Raw genomic sequence first — 15,709 nt, 5'->3', positions numbered from 1 at the left:
TAATTTTGACCTCATAATTTTATTAAGACAGTAATTCCGTATTTTTCAGATCATAAGACGCACTTTTTTACACTGGAAATTCAACTAAAAATTGGGGTGCGTCTTATGGTCCGATTTTTTATTTTTTTATTGTGGATAACTTATATAGCGCCATTTTCGTAATAAAATACCTCTTATCGCGTCTTAATGCGTCTTATCGTCCGCAAAATATGCCTACAACATAACATTTTATCATCATCATCATTCCCTTTCCGCACCTAACGGTGCACCGTATGCATAGAGCACTGCATTAGTATACCAACCGCAGCGCATCTTGATCATTTTTGTTACGTGAAGGTAAGATGATCAGTCTTACGCTTCAGGTACCAGTCCAGAGACTATAAAAATATTCTAATGTAAAAACACCCTTTTAAATAAATATTTTATATCAACCATGTTGGGAATTGAACCCGAGACCTCTCGCATGGTAGGCAAACGCGCTGACCATTACACCACATGGCCGACAAATAACATAACATTTTAAAATAACATAAACAGCATTATGATACAACACTTAGAAAAAGATGTGAAATTATTATTTTATTATCTAAATTATAATAGGATTAGTAATATTTTAAGTCTATACTTATTGTCGGATTTTTTCTAAAAAAAGGCTCTATTTTAATTAATTACTGTATGAAACATTTAAGTTTGTATGTGAAAATTCTTGATGGAAGTTCATTGTAATTTATTATATAAATAAAAGACGAGTGATACTTTAATCTACAAATTTGGAATATCCAGTGACCGGTTTCATCGCTTTCGCGACATCTCTGCCAGTCTCGAAGATGTCGCTAAAGCGATGAAACCGGTCACTGGATATTCAAAATTTGTGGATTAAAGTATCACTCGTCTTTTATTTATATAATTAATTACTGTATGTATGTTGAAAATGGGAGAAAACCCTATTTTTTAAAAAAGGAAGCTTTTAATTAATTAAATGAAAAGGAAACACTTTTACATGTTAAGCGTAGATACAAGAGTGCTGTACATTAGTACACTATGTACGTAGGTAGCTCAGAACCTAAAAAGTCGGCAGTGAGGAGTTCTTGGACTCCATAGTCACTGGGGACGGGACGTGAGCCCATTACCTCACACCGGAAACAAAGGAACAATCCAAACAGTGGAAACATCCGCAATTGCCGATGCCGCATAAGTTTAAAAAAACGCTGTTTGCCGGCAAAGTCAGGGCAACGGTATTCTGGGACAAGAAAGGCCTTTTGCGAATTTCTGCCTACCGGTACAACAATAACTGCTGATCGCTACTGCAAAACTCTGGAAAACCCTAAAAGGGCCGTACAAAACAAGAGGAGGGGCATGCTGACGAATGGAATCCATCTTCATCAGGACAACGCTCGTCCGCATACAGCCCGCGTCACCGCCGCGCTCATTGAGAAATTCGGATGGGAGATCGTCCTACACCCACCGTACAGTCTGGATTTGGCCCAGAGCGACTACCACCTCTTAACTTATTTAAAGAAACACCTCGGTGGAAACTGATTGAAGAGGAGCTGAAAGAAGAGGTTCTGAGCTACCTTCACGGCCTGACGGGAGACTTCTATGACCAGGGAATCAAAAAGATGGTGACCCGAATAAAAAAATGCATTGAAACCAACGGGGAGGGGACTATGTAGAAAAATAGCTGAAAGTCTAAGCTTTCCAATGATGTATTGCTTGTTGTAAATAAAAATGGTTTTCATTGTGATAAAAAATAGGGAAACTTATTTTACAGACAATCCTCGTATAAAGCACATTTGCTAGGATGAGGCGTTCAGATTTATTTGCTACCTACAGGGCCCTGGTTAAGATGTTGCATTTGCCTACCGTGGGTACCGAGATTGTTCCGGGGCCATACTAACTACTGAACTGGGCGTGTGTACATGTAATTTTTATACTCTCACCGCGATCGCAAAGAAGATATTTTTTAATCAATAACTATTAAATCCACTGTGTTGTGTAATTCATCAAGTGCCCCTCCTTCCTGACAACAAGATCCGATCTGATCCTGACTGCCGCGACAGAAGTACCAGACAATAAAGGTGCCAGAACCCAGGATAAGGTAGGTGATTGCAGTCATTGTATTTAGGGTTGTGTGGCAAAGCAAATAAAGGATAACGCATCCCGCGAATCAGTAATTTGAGCGTTCATCTGCTTACAGGCAATTGGCGCGTTCAGATTAATGTCCTATAATAATGTTCACATCATCGTCTAATGGTCAGTGCATTTGCATGCAAGAGGTCTCGGGTTCGATTCCCGACATAATTGACATGAAATATTGATTTAAAAGGCTATTATTTCGTAGTGAAGCCTTATGCACTATTAGGTGCAGAAAGGAAATGATGAGTAAATAGTCTCGTAGAAGTTCCATTCGTTAAAACAACACAGGCAACCCCCGTTTTGCGCGTTTGCGCTGTAAATTCACCATTGCAATCGGGTTCCTTTTGTGGTGGAAAAAAATACAAATTTGTACACAGACAGCGGTCGTTGTCTGCCAGAAGGACAAGGGGACTTAGAGTGGGTAGTTGAGCATGACGTCCTGTCGCGCGAGCTCGAGCAACATGGGGTCGTCGAAGAACTTGTTGATGGATACATCCTCGCTTAGCCCCTTCCTCCTGCGTGTCTTCACCATGAACTCCCTGGCCAGGTGGGTGGCGGGCTGGGGCTCCAGGGGCCTGCCGAGAGAGAGAAAACAGACTATTGTAAATATTTATTTACCTATTTTACACTTTATATGCATACACATTTTATAAATATATAAGGGTGGACATATTGCTTTAGAGCACTTTCTTCCTACCTACCCAAACCGTTTGATTTGAGAAAATTAGTATATGAACATATTTGAGGTACTAAATGTTATTAAATATTTGTATATAACCACTTGCCGACTTTTCTATGTCTACCGGTTTCGAGACGTACCCGTCTGGGTACGTCTACGTCTACCTTCGTCAGGACACCAATTAAACCAACATGCAAAACCCACTATACACCTTCACCATAGTTGTTGCACAAAAATATAAAACCAACACGAGTTAAATTTTAATAAGCACATGCACTGATTAGGACAAACATGCACTGATTAAATTATGAAAACATTCTATGTTGTCTGAGAAATAAATGAAAAAAGTAGAGGTGTTGGAGGGAGGGGGTAAGCTTAATGGGTTTAATAGGGTGACCATTACAGTGGAACATCGTATAAAGGACTATAATGTTCTTCATATGCATATATGCACATGTTACTAAAACGCATGTTGTGTTGGTTTTATATTTTTAACAACTACGGTGAAGGTGTATAGTGGGTTTTGCATGTGGGTTTGCATATTGATTTAATTGGTGTCCTGACAAAGAGATGGGTACGTCTCGAAACCGGCAGACATCGAAAAGTCGGTAAGTGGTTATATACAAATATTTAATAAACCTAAAGTTAATGCTTTAAATATTAATAATATATTTTAGGTATACTAACACTGAATCTTTAAATAAATTTTATACAAAATTAGAAACATAAATAAACTAAAAATCTACGGAAGAAAAGAAGATGAAGAAACTCAAATATTTAGATAGTGACATTTCAATCTTGATTTAAATGTCGCGGACATTAGAGAGTATCGAGCAGCTACTACTGCGAAAGAGGAGGCAAAAAATTTAGAGCGACAAATGGGTATTAAAAGCGTATTATTTGTCCCCTTGTTATTTATTAGAAATTATACACGAGTGATGCTTGAATCCGCAACTCTGTAATAACGAGCACTGGAAGTGACAAAATCCATAAAAGAAAAGAAGAAGAAAAAATATCAAAGTGAAAGAGAACATATTTAAACAACTGTCAAAATTAAATGTCAGTGTAGAAAAATCCAGAATAAAATTTGTAACATGTATGTGACTGGAAATGAAAGGATTATATTTAATCCAAATTGCAATGATTTTAGCCGATACGAGAATCCATCGCTCCGATACTGTTGATCTGAGAATTGTTGGAGGAACAGAAGCAAAACTAGGCGAGTTTCCTTATTTAGTGTCGATTCAAACAAGCAGCGGTGAGCACTTCTGCGGTGGGGCGCTCATTGCTCTAGAGATTGTTTTGACGGCGGGTCACTGTTTGAAAGTCAAGGCGTCGGACATGCAAGTAGTGGCCGGGATCAACAATTTAAACTTTATGGGGCAGACTCAGAACATTAGGAACGTTTTCTTACACGGAGACTACATGGAAAATGACATAGGATTGATCGAGTTGGAACTGCCGTTTGACGAAACGGAAGTAGTGAACGTTGTGCGAGTTAATATTGAACCTGTTGCGGATAATAATTTGTGTACAACTGCCGGGTGGGGAGTTAAGAAGTACGGATCGCAGACTGCCGCCGAAGAATTGATGAAGATCGATGTAAAAATCGTCAATCAAAACACATGTTCCAGAATGTACGGGGCGAGGATTTCTCGGTCCTTTCTGTGCGCGTACTCGCCTAAACAGGACACCTGTCAGGGGGATTCCGGCGGGCCGTTGGTGTGCGGCGGTAGTTTGGTCGGCATAGTGTCACGGGGCCACAGATGCGCGACCACATTGCCCGGTCTGTATACGCGAGTGTCTCACTTCCGCGAATGGATGGAAAATTTGAGCGAGGACTATCCGATAGATGATTTCGAGCCGAGTCGAGCCCCGCAGAAAGTCGTCGGCCATAACAATTTGTATTTATTCTCTGTTCTGATTTCGTGTGTTTGGGGTATATAATGATTTAATAAATACAATAAAAAATGTGTTTAGTCAATGTAATCAATTGTCATTGAGAGTAATAATTTAAAGTGTATCAAGGTAAAGAGTTTATTAGTAAGCTAAAGAATAAATACTGATAAAAAACGTTATTTATTCTTTGTTAACCTATCCCTTACTGTCCTATAAACACCCGTGCGCTACGGTGCTGTGTAGTCATTACACATTAAAAAAATAAGAGATTTAAAAAGGGAAAAATGGATTATTTATAGGGAATAGCTTTAATTAACCATAACTTAATTCAAAGATGATAATATTTCGAATCTAACTGCTGAAAACTGAAAACATTGGGTATCGCTAACGACCCGGGCAAAACGTGCACCCGCGCCAACTTCCCAAGAGCTACTAAGTAGCTAGTACTGGACTATGCGACTGACTGCAACGGGCGTAAATTCTTTACTCTTTTCTTCATACGCAACAATGCGAAACATCGGTATACTGAGAGTATAATTTATCCCCGATTTCCGATAAAATGCTTTTTTTGTGCCTAATAAATACATATTATTTAATAACAAATTATTTCAGTCGATATGTAAATGTGTAATGGAGGAATATTTATAAAGATATTATAGTTATTAGATATTATATTATTAGGGGAGGAAGGGTTAATGCAATAAAGACTTATTATTATTATTATAGGCACGCAGCCTTTGCTGATGCGCCTATATCTCGTGAACTGCTTTTTGTCCAAGTTCTTCTCCCTTAAAAAAAGCATCCAAACGGTTTTTGAACTGGTTGACCAAAATGGAATGGACAACTAGACTTAGGTATTTATTCCAGTCTGAAACTACCCTGCTGGGAGGGAAGTTTTCCATGGGATTGAGGTGGAATCGGGGACGATAGAGCTTCCAGTTATGAACCCATAAATTCATGTTGGGATTTGATTTGATTAAAGTTATTTATTGTCAATTTTTGATGGAATTCCATTGTATCGATGTAATAACTTTTGTTTACATATTATTATACGTTGGCAGATATAACTAAATGTGAGATCAGCGTGAACGGAGATATTCTGAATCAGGTGGAGAATTTGTGTACCTAGGAAGTATGTTTACTAGGAACGGAAAGGCCGAGAAAGATATTGAAAGGAGGGTGAGTGCCGGGAACAGGGTGAACGGTGCACTGAAACCTACTTTGGCAAACAAATTTTTATCGCAGGAGGCTAAACTAGCAGTTCACAACGGAGTTCTAGTGCCGACTCTAATGTATGGGAGCGAAGTATGGAATTGGAAAAATGATGATGAAAGTAGGTTGAATGCTGTCGAAATGCGATCCCTCAGGCGAATGTGTGGTAAAACGATGTATGATAGGTGCACAAATGTCGAGATCCGTGAAGTGTGTAAGGCTGAGACATGCATTATCGACAGAATCAAGAAAGGGGTGCTGCGTCGGTTTGGACATGTAGAGCGAATGGACAGCGAAAGAACGGCTAAAAGGATCTACGATGCAAATGTTGATGGATGCAGAAAACGAGGAAGACCGAGAAAGACATGGCACGATCAAGTCCATTAAATACTTGAAGATGGACATGTCAAAAGTAGGAATAATCGGCGTGCGCGCATGAGAAGATGTTTGAATATAGAAGAAGCGAGGTCTGTATGCCAAGATAGAGTGTTATGGCGTTCTATCCTCTCTGCCTACCCCTACGGAGAAACGGCGTGATGGTTTGTTTGTTTGTTATTATACGTTTATGATTCGTGTCAATAATGAGGAACTTCAGCCCTATGGGAAATTGGATACAAAAAATGTTTTATTACGCGTGGTAAAAATAAAAGCATTAAATTGTATGGCAAAGTTTCTTAAAAATATACGAAAAGATAATAAAAAATATTTTATAAAAATGCACTACTTTGATCAACGTCACTGGTTCATATGAACCAACCGACGATATTAGAGCTGTGAAGGATATCCGGTTGGCTTACCGTAAACGAACCAATAGGAAGAACTAACAGAGAACAACCTCTGACGTCACACGCAGAGTTATTTCAGATATACAAAACTTATCATAGCGCTGATAATACGATATGCAGAAAAACCCCTTTTTATATTTTTCAAGGGGGCGAGAAAAAAAAGTGTAAAACTGAGGAAAACGCGAAAGTGAGGAAATGAAAAATGTATGGAAAAAAATTGGAATGACATAAAATAAAATTAATTTGCTAGACTATTATAGTGTACATATACTTCCAGAAAAGTTGTAAAAACAGTGATAATTGGGGATTTAAAATTATTTTTTAACTATTTTCAATGATTCACTAATGTTTTTATATTTCATATTTTTTCAAAAACTATCATGTAATCTGTTTTCTTATTTGAGTTAAAAACAGCATGTTAAAATTATTTAACGTGTCAATAAAAAATAACAAAAATAAAATTTTGAATTCGCCTAAAATAACAAACAATATTTTTTCCCCTAAATGTTAGGAAATTTTATTTATACGGTATCACTTTTTTTTCTATGGCATCACTAAAAACAACTGTCATATTGATCACTGAAAAATTGTTTCACACTTATATGACAATTTTTTAAATCATCTTTTTCAAAACTTTAAATATTTAAACATTATTGTTCCTAAACATTTGTCAACTGCATTTATGATTTGTACAAGTCAATATGTCATTTTTGTTCAAACGTAAAAACGAGGTTATACTGTAATATAAAACTGTACTAAAGAGATTCTGTATGTGTGCATATTCATTTTAATTTGATTCTCACTTGTTAAATTTTGAGGGTTATGACCCGTCAACTGTACCGTCATAATGAAGACGTGGCTTTCTTATCTTTTGATTGTTATCACAGCTGCCATCTATATTTTATTTCATCTATGTTTACAAAAGTAATTTATTTTTGCCCAATTGGGGCAAAATAGACAAAATAGACAAAACGTTACCTGATGACGATGCTTTTGTCAAGGGGGTCTCCAGGGACAATCTGCCAGTGGTGAAAGACCTGCAGGCAGAAGGCCTGTCCTTGCGTGTGGGTGCGGAGGTCTGTCTCGAAGCCGAACGAGTCCACGGCCGGTACGAATGCCTTCACCGTGTACAGGGGTGATCCAGCTACGGGCGCATCCTGGGTCACGTGACCTAAACACGACGCATTTATTTAGACACACACACAAATCCAACACCTCACACGAATCTATCTCTACATACAGATTGTTGGTTTTGTTGTCTTCGTGGTGGAAAGATCCCAGCAAAAAATATTCAGTTATAATTAAAATTATTTTGGCTGTTTTAAACTAATTATTTATTTTCTTACCAACCAACCAGTTTAGTTCAGTGATTTTATTTTTTTTAATTATTTATTAACAGAATATCAATCAAAGGGAAAAAAATGGATATTATCATTGCAATGATTTTTGAAAGTTTTGTAATTTTGGAAATCCCCACTGAAACTTCAAAATCACACTACTGGTTGTAATTGAACCCACAAGTCAGTAGCACAAATTCAAATAGCCAAATTTGTACAAATTTATTCAGTTTGATGAATGGTAAGATAAATGAAAAATTATTGTAACCTTGTAAACATATTTTACATTTACACAATACATGAAAACTACTACAACAAAACAACTATTATTAATTATACGTTCAAATTCAAATTACAAATAACAAAATATTTAAGCTGTTGGCATATCAAACCAGGAACCCTTGAGCAATGGTTCGACATTATTCAAGTATAATACTTTCTAGTAGCGAGAGTATTTGCCTCTTAAACATAGTTTCACTAATGTGAAAGATGTCGATCTCCAAAGTGGTAATGTTCAGCTGCCCGACTGCTCTTCCAATCGGCATAACCAGAGGCAGGTTGGTTCTGGAAGCCGGGAGGTCAAACAGTCTGTGCTGACGTTGTCGGAGATAACCATCGGGAACAAAAAAAATTGATACTCTCTAAAATGACTGAGTTCTCGATGAAACCCTAATTTTGTTAAAATAAATTTAAGCATATCAGCTTTAAGCTGCTCGCTTAAAATTAATATAATAATATTAATTACCCCACGATATATAATAACAAAAAACATAATTAAATCTAAAAAAAATACCTTTGCAGTTTGGTGAAAACAGCTTTCTTGGATGACAGAATTTCAAAAGATGCCAGTTTGTTTAGAGTTTAATGTTTTTCTCGCAATGAACCCGACAAAATGATTTTTTTTTATATATTGTTGCTAAAAGAATCACAATAAATTCTAAATAGGTTCAGTACTAAAGTTGCAAATAATTTTCAACAACTAGTTGAAAAGGAATGAAAAATGTTTACAAAACGCAATGTTTCTTTAGTGAGAAGCACCGTTAGTGTCTTCGGTTTAGGCTACGTACCTCTCCTCTTGGCTAGGACTGTGTAGACCGCAGACACACAGTCGGCGGGAGCCTGGACTTCCACAAACAGGTACGGTTCCATGAGGCGAGGAGTGGCCATCAGGAATGCGGAGTACGCCACCTGAATACACAATTTTCAAATCTTTACCACTTAAAAATTAAAAAAACATTCTCATTTTAATTTAAATAATAAAAGGAAAAAGAAATCTGGGTGTATTAGCATCGAAGAAATTGAAAGATATATTTGAGCAATATAAAACAAAGATAAAAAATCAAACACTGTAAAGTCCTCTTTAAAAAAGATTATACTAGTGAGGAGAATTTTTAACTCAATTTTGCATGACAATTTAGGGTGCCTGGAAGAATTACTAGACAGGTGCCACCATTCTGTAGCAACAATTCACAGAGTGTATACTTGTAATGCCGTATTAAACAGACTCCACGAACTCGGCATATACACGCCCAAAGGGCATTTTTATTTATTTTTATATACTTAGACAATTATTATAAAAGAAAATAGGAAGACACAATGGTATATAGTAGACTTGGTGGGAGTGGAAGCGGGAGAGGGGTGTTTATAATTGAATTTCATTCAGTGATCGTTTGAAAGAAGACAACTTGTTATCAAAGAAATCAAGACTGGTATGTTTGATGGCAGACCTAAGAATGCTGGGCATAGGGGAATGAATACCATAGTTAGTTCTATGGTTATCGGTATGAAAGAGTAAGTTTTGTCTGAGGTTTCTAGTTGGGATATTTAATTTATTTATTCCCACGTATCGGATATATTTAAAGTATGGTATTGTTCCTACAGAGCAAACCTTTTCTATAATTATTAAAAGAAACAGTAATTTTGTGATTTCCTTGTAATATTAATTCATTAAACATTTTATTAATTAATTTGATTTTTACATTTATTTGTAAATTGTTTTTTACATTTATTTGTAAATTGTTTTAAACTACTTAATGTGTTACATAATTTTTAGGTTGAATTTTTGCTTCTAAATGTTGGGTAATAAGAAATGCATGCTTTTAAAAAAATAATTAAACCAAATATGTTCATATCATAAATTTTGTAAAAGGCGATTTTGCTCAATAGGTATGTTAATAAAATAAAATGAAAAATATTTTTTATTTTTAACATATCGTCAGTCGGCGTGCTTTATTGCCAATCTACAATTTCGTCAAAAATGATATTTTCACATTGGGAGATTTATAAATTTTTTAACAAATGTTCCCTAAAAATACGACACATGTAGTAAGAACAGTACCGCAGATCGGAGTAAATAATGTGATAGATTTGATTTTAAGAGCAGTCTTTTCTGCCTCCTGTAAAAAGCTGATTTAGTAGATTGGCGATATTGCATGCTGACCGATGATATGCCATATACAAATAAATAAGTAAAGTCCTTACCCTCCTAGCAGTGGGTATGATCTGCCCCCCGCCCCTGTGGAGTGGCTCCCCGGCTATAACAGCATCCAGGATTTTGAACTTTACATTCCGAATGGGCTCCTCACAAAGGGGACCTTCTCTTGTGCCCCACTGGAAACCTACCGAATTCACACAGTCATGTCAAGAGAAAAATAATATATTGTAGTGTAATCAAAGCAATCTCACACGCAGAGGCATTAAAATGCCATCTATTATGAATTTGCAACATGTCTATTTGATTATACGTAATTAACACGACAGTGTTAACATTGAAGTGGTAAAAAGCTGAGTAATGACATCTTGCACTATGCTATCCTACTAATATGTTGTTGATTTATTTATTTAAACACCTTGTAGGCTTTTACACGTTTTACACAGTCAGATATGTATTCTACAAAAAAGTAGCAAATAAAAAGGAATTAAGAAGAATTATGGGTATACATAGAATACATTCATATATTGCAATGGAGAGAATCATTTTTATTGAAATAATCTTAAAACTTTTACCATATTATTTAAATACACTTTATAATATGGTGTTTTCCTTAATAGAAGATATTCAGGAAGTCTCACCTTGTACTATGCTATCCTTAACAGAAGACAAGAGTGCTTTGTCCACTTCCGAGGGAAGGGTGTCGTCCACGAGGATATTGGGACCGGCTGCGTCAGGCCCGAAGGCCCAAATGGAACGGGCAGCCAACAAATCCCAGTCGTACCTGAAGAGGAATTAAACTACTGTACAAAGAGATGGTAGAATTATTTGTCAAAATGTCCTTATGCTTTTAGATATCAGTCTAGAACATTGGTGCAAGAGCTAAAAGATGGTCTGCAATTTTGCGAATATAACGAATAAAAGTTTATTTAAATTTTTAAATAAACTTTTATTCTTTATACTCGGATAGGTAAAATTGTCAAAGACTATTCTGCATTCGTGATATTAAAAGCACTCACAGATGATAAAAAGTATGACACGATTAAGGAGAACATACAAGAAATTATCAGGAGTTATCTGCAAATGTTGGCTGATGAATTCAATCATTACTTCCCAGAATATAACAAAACAGAAATAAAAAAACTGGTCATCTTTTGGAGCGATCCACAAATCAATCCAATTTTTTACTTTATCATAAGACCGGAAGTGCTGGTCAGCCAGGCCGTGTGCAATTGATCGTAAACTATCATTTTCCATGGAGAATAACTTTATGATGCGGACACAAATCGACTAATGTTTCTATGAGGTTATGTTGACAGATGCCCAAGTTTATTGCGTGACGTGTATGATCTCTTTATTTGGATCACCACTTCCCGCTAAATCCATCTACAGGAAAACAACAGAAGCAAAGTTTTACACCTAATATATAATCCGATGTCTAATGATGACAAATGAAACGGTCTTGTAGAAATGAATAAAATGAGTTACCTAGTTTGGAAAAATTCTCCCAATCTCTTCTTATTCCAGGCGATGGAGACGGATCCCGTTTCTATATCCTCGGCTAGCCCCCGCTCCAGAGGTTCAGCTATCATGGTGAGTTTGTTCCTCCGGTTGGGAGTCTCGGCGAAACATTTCAGTGAAGAAGTCTCCACTACTGTCTCGCAGAATGATACGACTGGATCCGCCACTGATAAAAAATAGCACAAAAGACATTTCAGTTCAGCGATAAATAAAAATAAAAAACTTGCACATATACATATATGTAACTATATAGTTATGCTAACATTTTAATTGCTACATTAATTAATACATCCACCATTTGTCGAATGAGGATAAGACATTGCTTTGCGAGGACTCACCTTGCGAGAATTGGTGTCTTCGACTCTAATTTATCTTCCTACAAATATCCAACTCATCTTAGCGAGCAGGAATTCATCTATATAAAACCTTATTTATTTATTTATACTTATACATTGATTGTATTCTTTTTTTTATACGGAATAATGTTCCCTCACAGGGGTGTCCTGTGCCAAGAGAAACATTTTACAAAATGTAAAACATGCCTAAGATTAGCTATTTAACAAAGTTAACATAAAAATAACAATAAAAAAAACGTAATTAATCCAATTAACCATTAGGTTAATTATAATTAACATAATAAACAATAAAAAACAAAAATATTCATAAACAGTGCATAAATTTTACCTATTTGGCTTGATCCACTCATCGATCAGTGCGCAACCCACCTCCACTATCCATTTCTTAATAGCAATTTTATATTGTGAGAATTTACTAATTGTCCTTATGGATAATGGAAGTAGATTGTACACTTTAACCGAGTAGTAGGCCAATCCTCTTTGACCGAAGGTTGTATTTATTTTTTTATTTTTTTGCAGCATCAAGGTGGAGTATCTAGTAACTCTTGTATTTGTAACGGAAGGTAGAGAATAATGTTTACGTGCGTATAGTAACAAAGTTTTTACATAAAGTTGTTTTATAGATTTGATTTAAATATACCGAGGGAGCTAGTTCTGATTGGGACTCTTAAGATAATTTTTATTAAAGCTTTTTGTGCAATTATTATTTGCTTGATCAGTGTGTCATTTGCACATCCTCATCCAATTATTCCATAATCCACCCTATGCTCGACTGGGGCCTGTTGTTAAATGAGTATGGGTGGAGGATTGACCGTTTGGTGGAGGGATTCTCCTTTTTAGTTTTGAAACGAGAAAGAAGAGAACTTTCTCGGAACTGTTAGACTTACCTATGTTTATGTTGCTTGCAGACCCGACGGTTGGGCCAGGTTGCTGGTTGCGTACTGCAAACCAGTTTGTTTATTAAATAATTCAACATGACATTAGCATACAATTTATTATGCAACACCATTTTATTTTTAATAAACATTTTAATTCATTAATCGATAGATCTCATATAAAAGAATCGATTACCGTCCAAAAACCCTCTTTGGTTTTTTGTAGATATTTCGCTTTGTGAAAATGATCCTCAATTCTCGGTATTTCCACGACCAAAGATTTTGCAAACCGCCTGGACAGACATGTGGTATGTTGCTTACCTTTAATATCAATTTCCGAATACATCTTTCTCAGGTCGTGCATGACGCAGTCGAGGTACAGTTCCCCAGTTCCCAGGACCACGTGCTCTCCGGATTCTTCCACGCGAGTCGAAAGTAGGGGGTAGCTTTTGTTCACCTAAGGAATACAAAGACCGAGCATCAACACCAACTAAAAATTGGTCAAATAAACTAGTGGAGGTATTTGAATTTATAAATTATATTAAAATATAAGTTATTAAATATATTATATTATAACTACGTAAATAAATACAGTAAAACCTCATTTTTACGCCGAAATATTGAGGTCCCATTTTTTCTATACATTCTCATTCAAATATCCCCCCAATTAACGTTTTTTATAACCCCGGTTTTACGCTGAAATTTTTTTGAAACTCATTCGATTTGTCAGAAGACGCAGAGCCGCGCGAAGCTGAGTTTGCCCAAAATGGTGAATAAAATTAAGGTAAATAAAAAAATGTGTAAATTGTTGTCTCAAACTAAATTCAAAGTAGGTTCAGTGTAATGGACCATTTTGTTTAAGTGTCTTATTTTGACATTCTAGTAAATTGTGACATGCGGTTGATGCATGAACAATAAAGTCTTGTGCATCAATTAATTACGATGCAGAAAGTTTAAGAGTTTGGTAATAGAAATATTATTTGAAGTTATAAATATAATTTAGAAAGAAGATTGTTTAATCAGTAATCATAAAAGTTTGAAACAGTTTTGCCGCAATGTGAAGGACAGTTAAAATTTTGTGGTGACATGCTAAAAAAAATAATACCATATAAATAAAATTTCCCAATATTTAGGGAAAAAATCATTGTATGCATTTTATTGAAATTCAAATTTTTATTTTCATGTTTTTAAGGTTAAGTCTAGTACCTACATAAAATTATTTAAACGTGTTTTTTTTTAATTCAATAAAAAAAACACACAGTGATATTGGTTGAAAAAATTCAAAATATTTTTAATGAAATCATAGGTAAATATGAATAATCCCCAATTATAACAGTTTTTACAATTTTTCTGCAGTTTTCATTTCCTCACTTCAGCGTTTTCCTCAGTTTAACACTTTTTTTTTTGCTGCTTCCTTGAAAAACACAAAACAGGGGTTTTACTGTAAACTGCTTGAATAAACTAAACTCAAAACAAGGTTTTAATGTACCTTCCGCAGGCCATCTAGCATCTTGGGCAGCTCGGAGGGATTGACCGGCTCCACAGCGATCTTGACCACACTGTGCGTGTTGAACTTGAGCGGGCGGAAGATGTACAATTCCTCTTCATCAGCGCCCATCAGGGTGGCCGTCTTCACCATAGGCTGGTCCACTCCCTCCATCAGCACCCAGTTGCCGGCCGGAACCCGGTTCAACTCTACCTGGAAGGTGAACGAAAAGTCACAACAGAGGCTCAACCAAATTAAGCGGCAATGAAATTTGGCCGAAACCAAGTGAGGTTTATCACTAGAGCTCTTACAGGGCACTGCAGATTGCTAAAATGAACCTTTCTGAAACATCTAGATGTACATAGGTTCTGCAGTTCACGATGAAACAACTTTACACTATATATTGATTTATTTGCGGACTTATTCATTTATGATATGTTAGCCCGATATTTCAAGGATTTGAGCTTGGAGGAAGAGAGACAACAAATATGACTCACCCTCCACTCAGTAGCCAGGTTTTTTAAAGACCCGGGCTTAGAGGGCAAGAACCAATTTACGGCGACCTCGTCACAAAATATCTACACAGGTCGCAGTGACGTTAGGAGATTATATAGCACCGAGCCTCATACTTCAGAATAAATAATTCACTAATAAACTTGAATATTTTTATAAAATAAAGCGGTTAAGCATAGCTTTTCTAGCATCTAAGAGTCGATTATTGTAAACTAATCTATCATAGATTAGATGGAGCCAATGCTCCCTAAAAATTTGACTACACAATTCGTAATTAATTTTGTATTTAATAAAATCAGCTATATGTAATCTTTGTAATAATTAACTATATATCTATATGCGAGAGGTAAACTACAGTAAATCGAAAAACACAACTTTTCAGGAGAGACAAATTAGTGATTTTTTATGCCAATAAATATCTGTTATGAAATTATTCGTAACTATATTTTATTATCCCGAACATCCCTACTTTTATAGAT

The 15,709-nt window shown here is 35.9% G+C and overlaps 2 protein-coding genes across 3 annotated transcripts in view; one reads left to right on the top strand and one right to left on the bottom strand.

The window, feature by feature from the left end:
* The window catches only part of LOC148282705 (116 kDa U5 small nuclear ribonucleoprotein component), a 28,332-nt gene continuing 12,623 nt past the window's right edge, over positions 1–15,709 (bottom strand). Inside the window, exons 10-18 of one of the 2 annotated variants that reach the window (XM_088224658.1) lie at positions 14,721–14,930; positions 13,553–13,688; positions 11,968–12,166; positions 11,121–11,263; positions 10,530–10,666; positions 9,116–9,236; positions 7,690–7,882; positions 2,307–2,711; positions 1–456 (exon numbers count right to left, since the gene is read on the bottom strand). In XM_088224658.1, the coding sequence (XP_088080784.1) occupies positions 2,549–2,711; positions 7,690–7,882; positions 9,116–9,236; positions 10,530–10,666; positions 11,121–11,263; positions 11,968–12,166; positions 13,553–13,688; positions 14,721–14,930 (1,302 nt within the window). In that variant the 3' untranslated portion in view covers positions 1–456; positions 2,307–2,548. Of the gene's footprint in view, positions 457–2,297; positions 2,712–7,689; positions 7,883–9,115; positions 9,237–10,529; positions 10,667–11,120; positions 11,264–11,967; positions 12,167–13,552; positions 13,689–14,720; positions 14,931–15,709 lie in introns of both variants that reach the window. The other variant, XM_088224657.1, reaches the window with a different exon arrangement.
* Positions 3,874–4,890, top strand: LOC148282706 (trypsin epsilon-like). Its single transcript, XM_088224660.1, has one exon. It carries the CDS (start codon positions 3,926–3,928, stop codon positions 4,760–4,762), a length of 837 nt encoding a protein of 278 aa, XP_088080786.1. The 5' UTR covers positions 3,874–3,925; the 3' UTR covers positions 4,763–4,890.

The sequence above is a fragment of the Micrasema longulum genome, unplaced genomic scaffold, assembly GCF_059751315.1.
Source record: "Micrasema longulum isolate JH-2025_06_02 unplaced genomic scaffold, ASM5975131v1 h1tg000304l, whole genome shotgun sequence".
NCBI lineage: Eukaryota > Metazoa > Arthropoda > Insecta > Trichoptera > Brachycentridae > Micrasema > Micrasema longulum.
The sequence above is the reverse complement of the archived record's forward strand: the minus strand, read 5'-3'. Positions and strand labels throughout refer to the sequence as shown.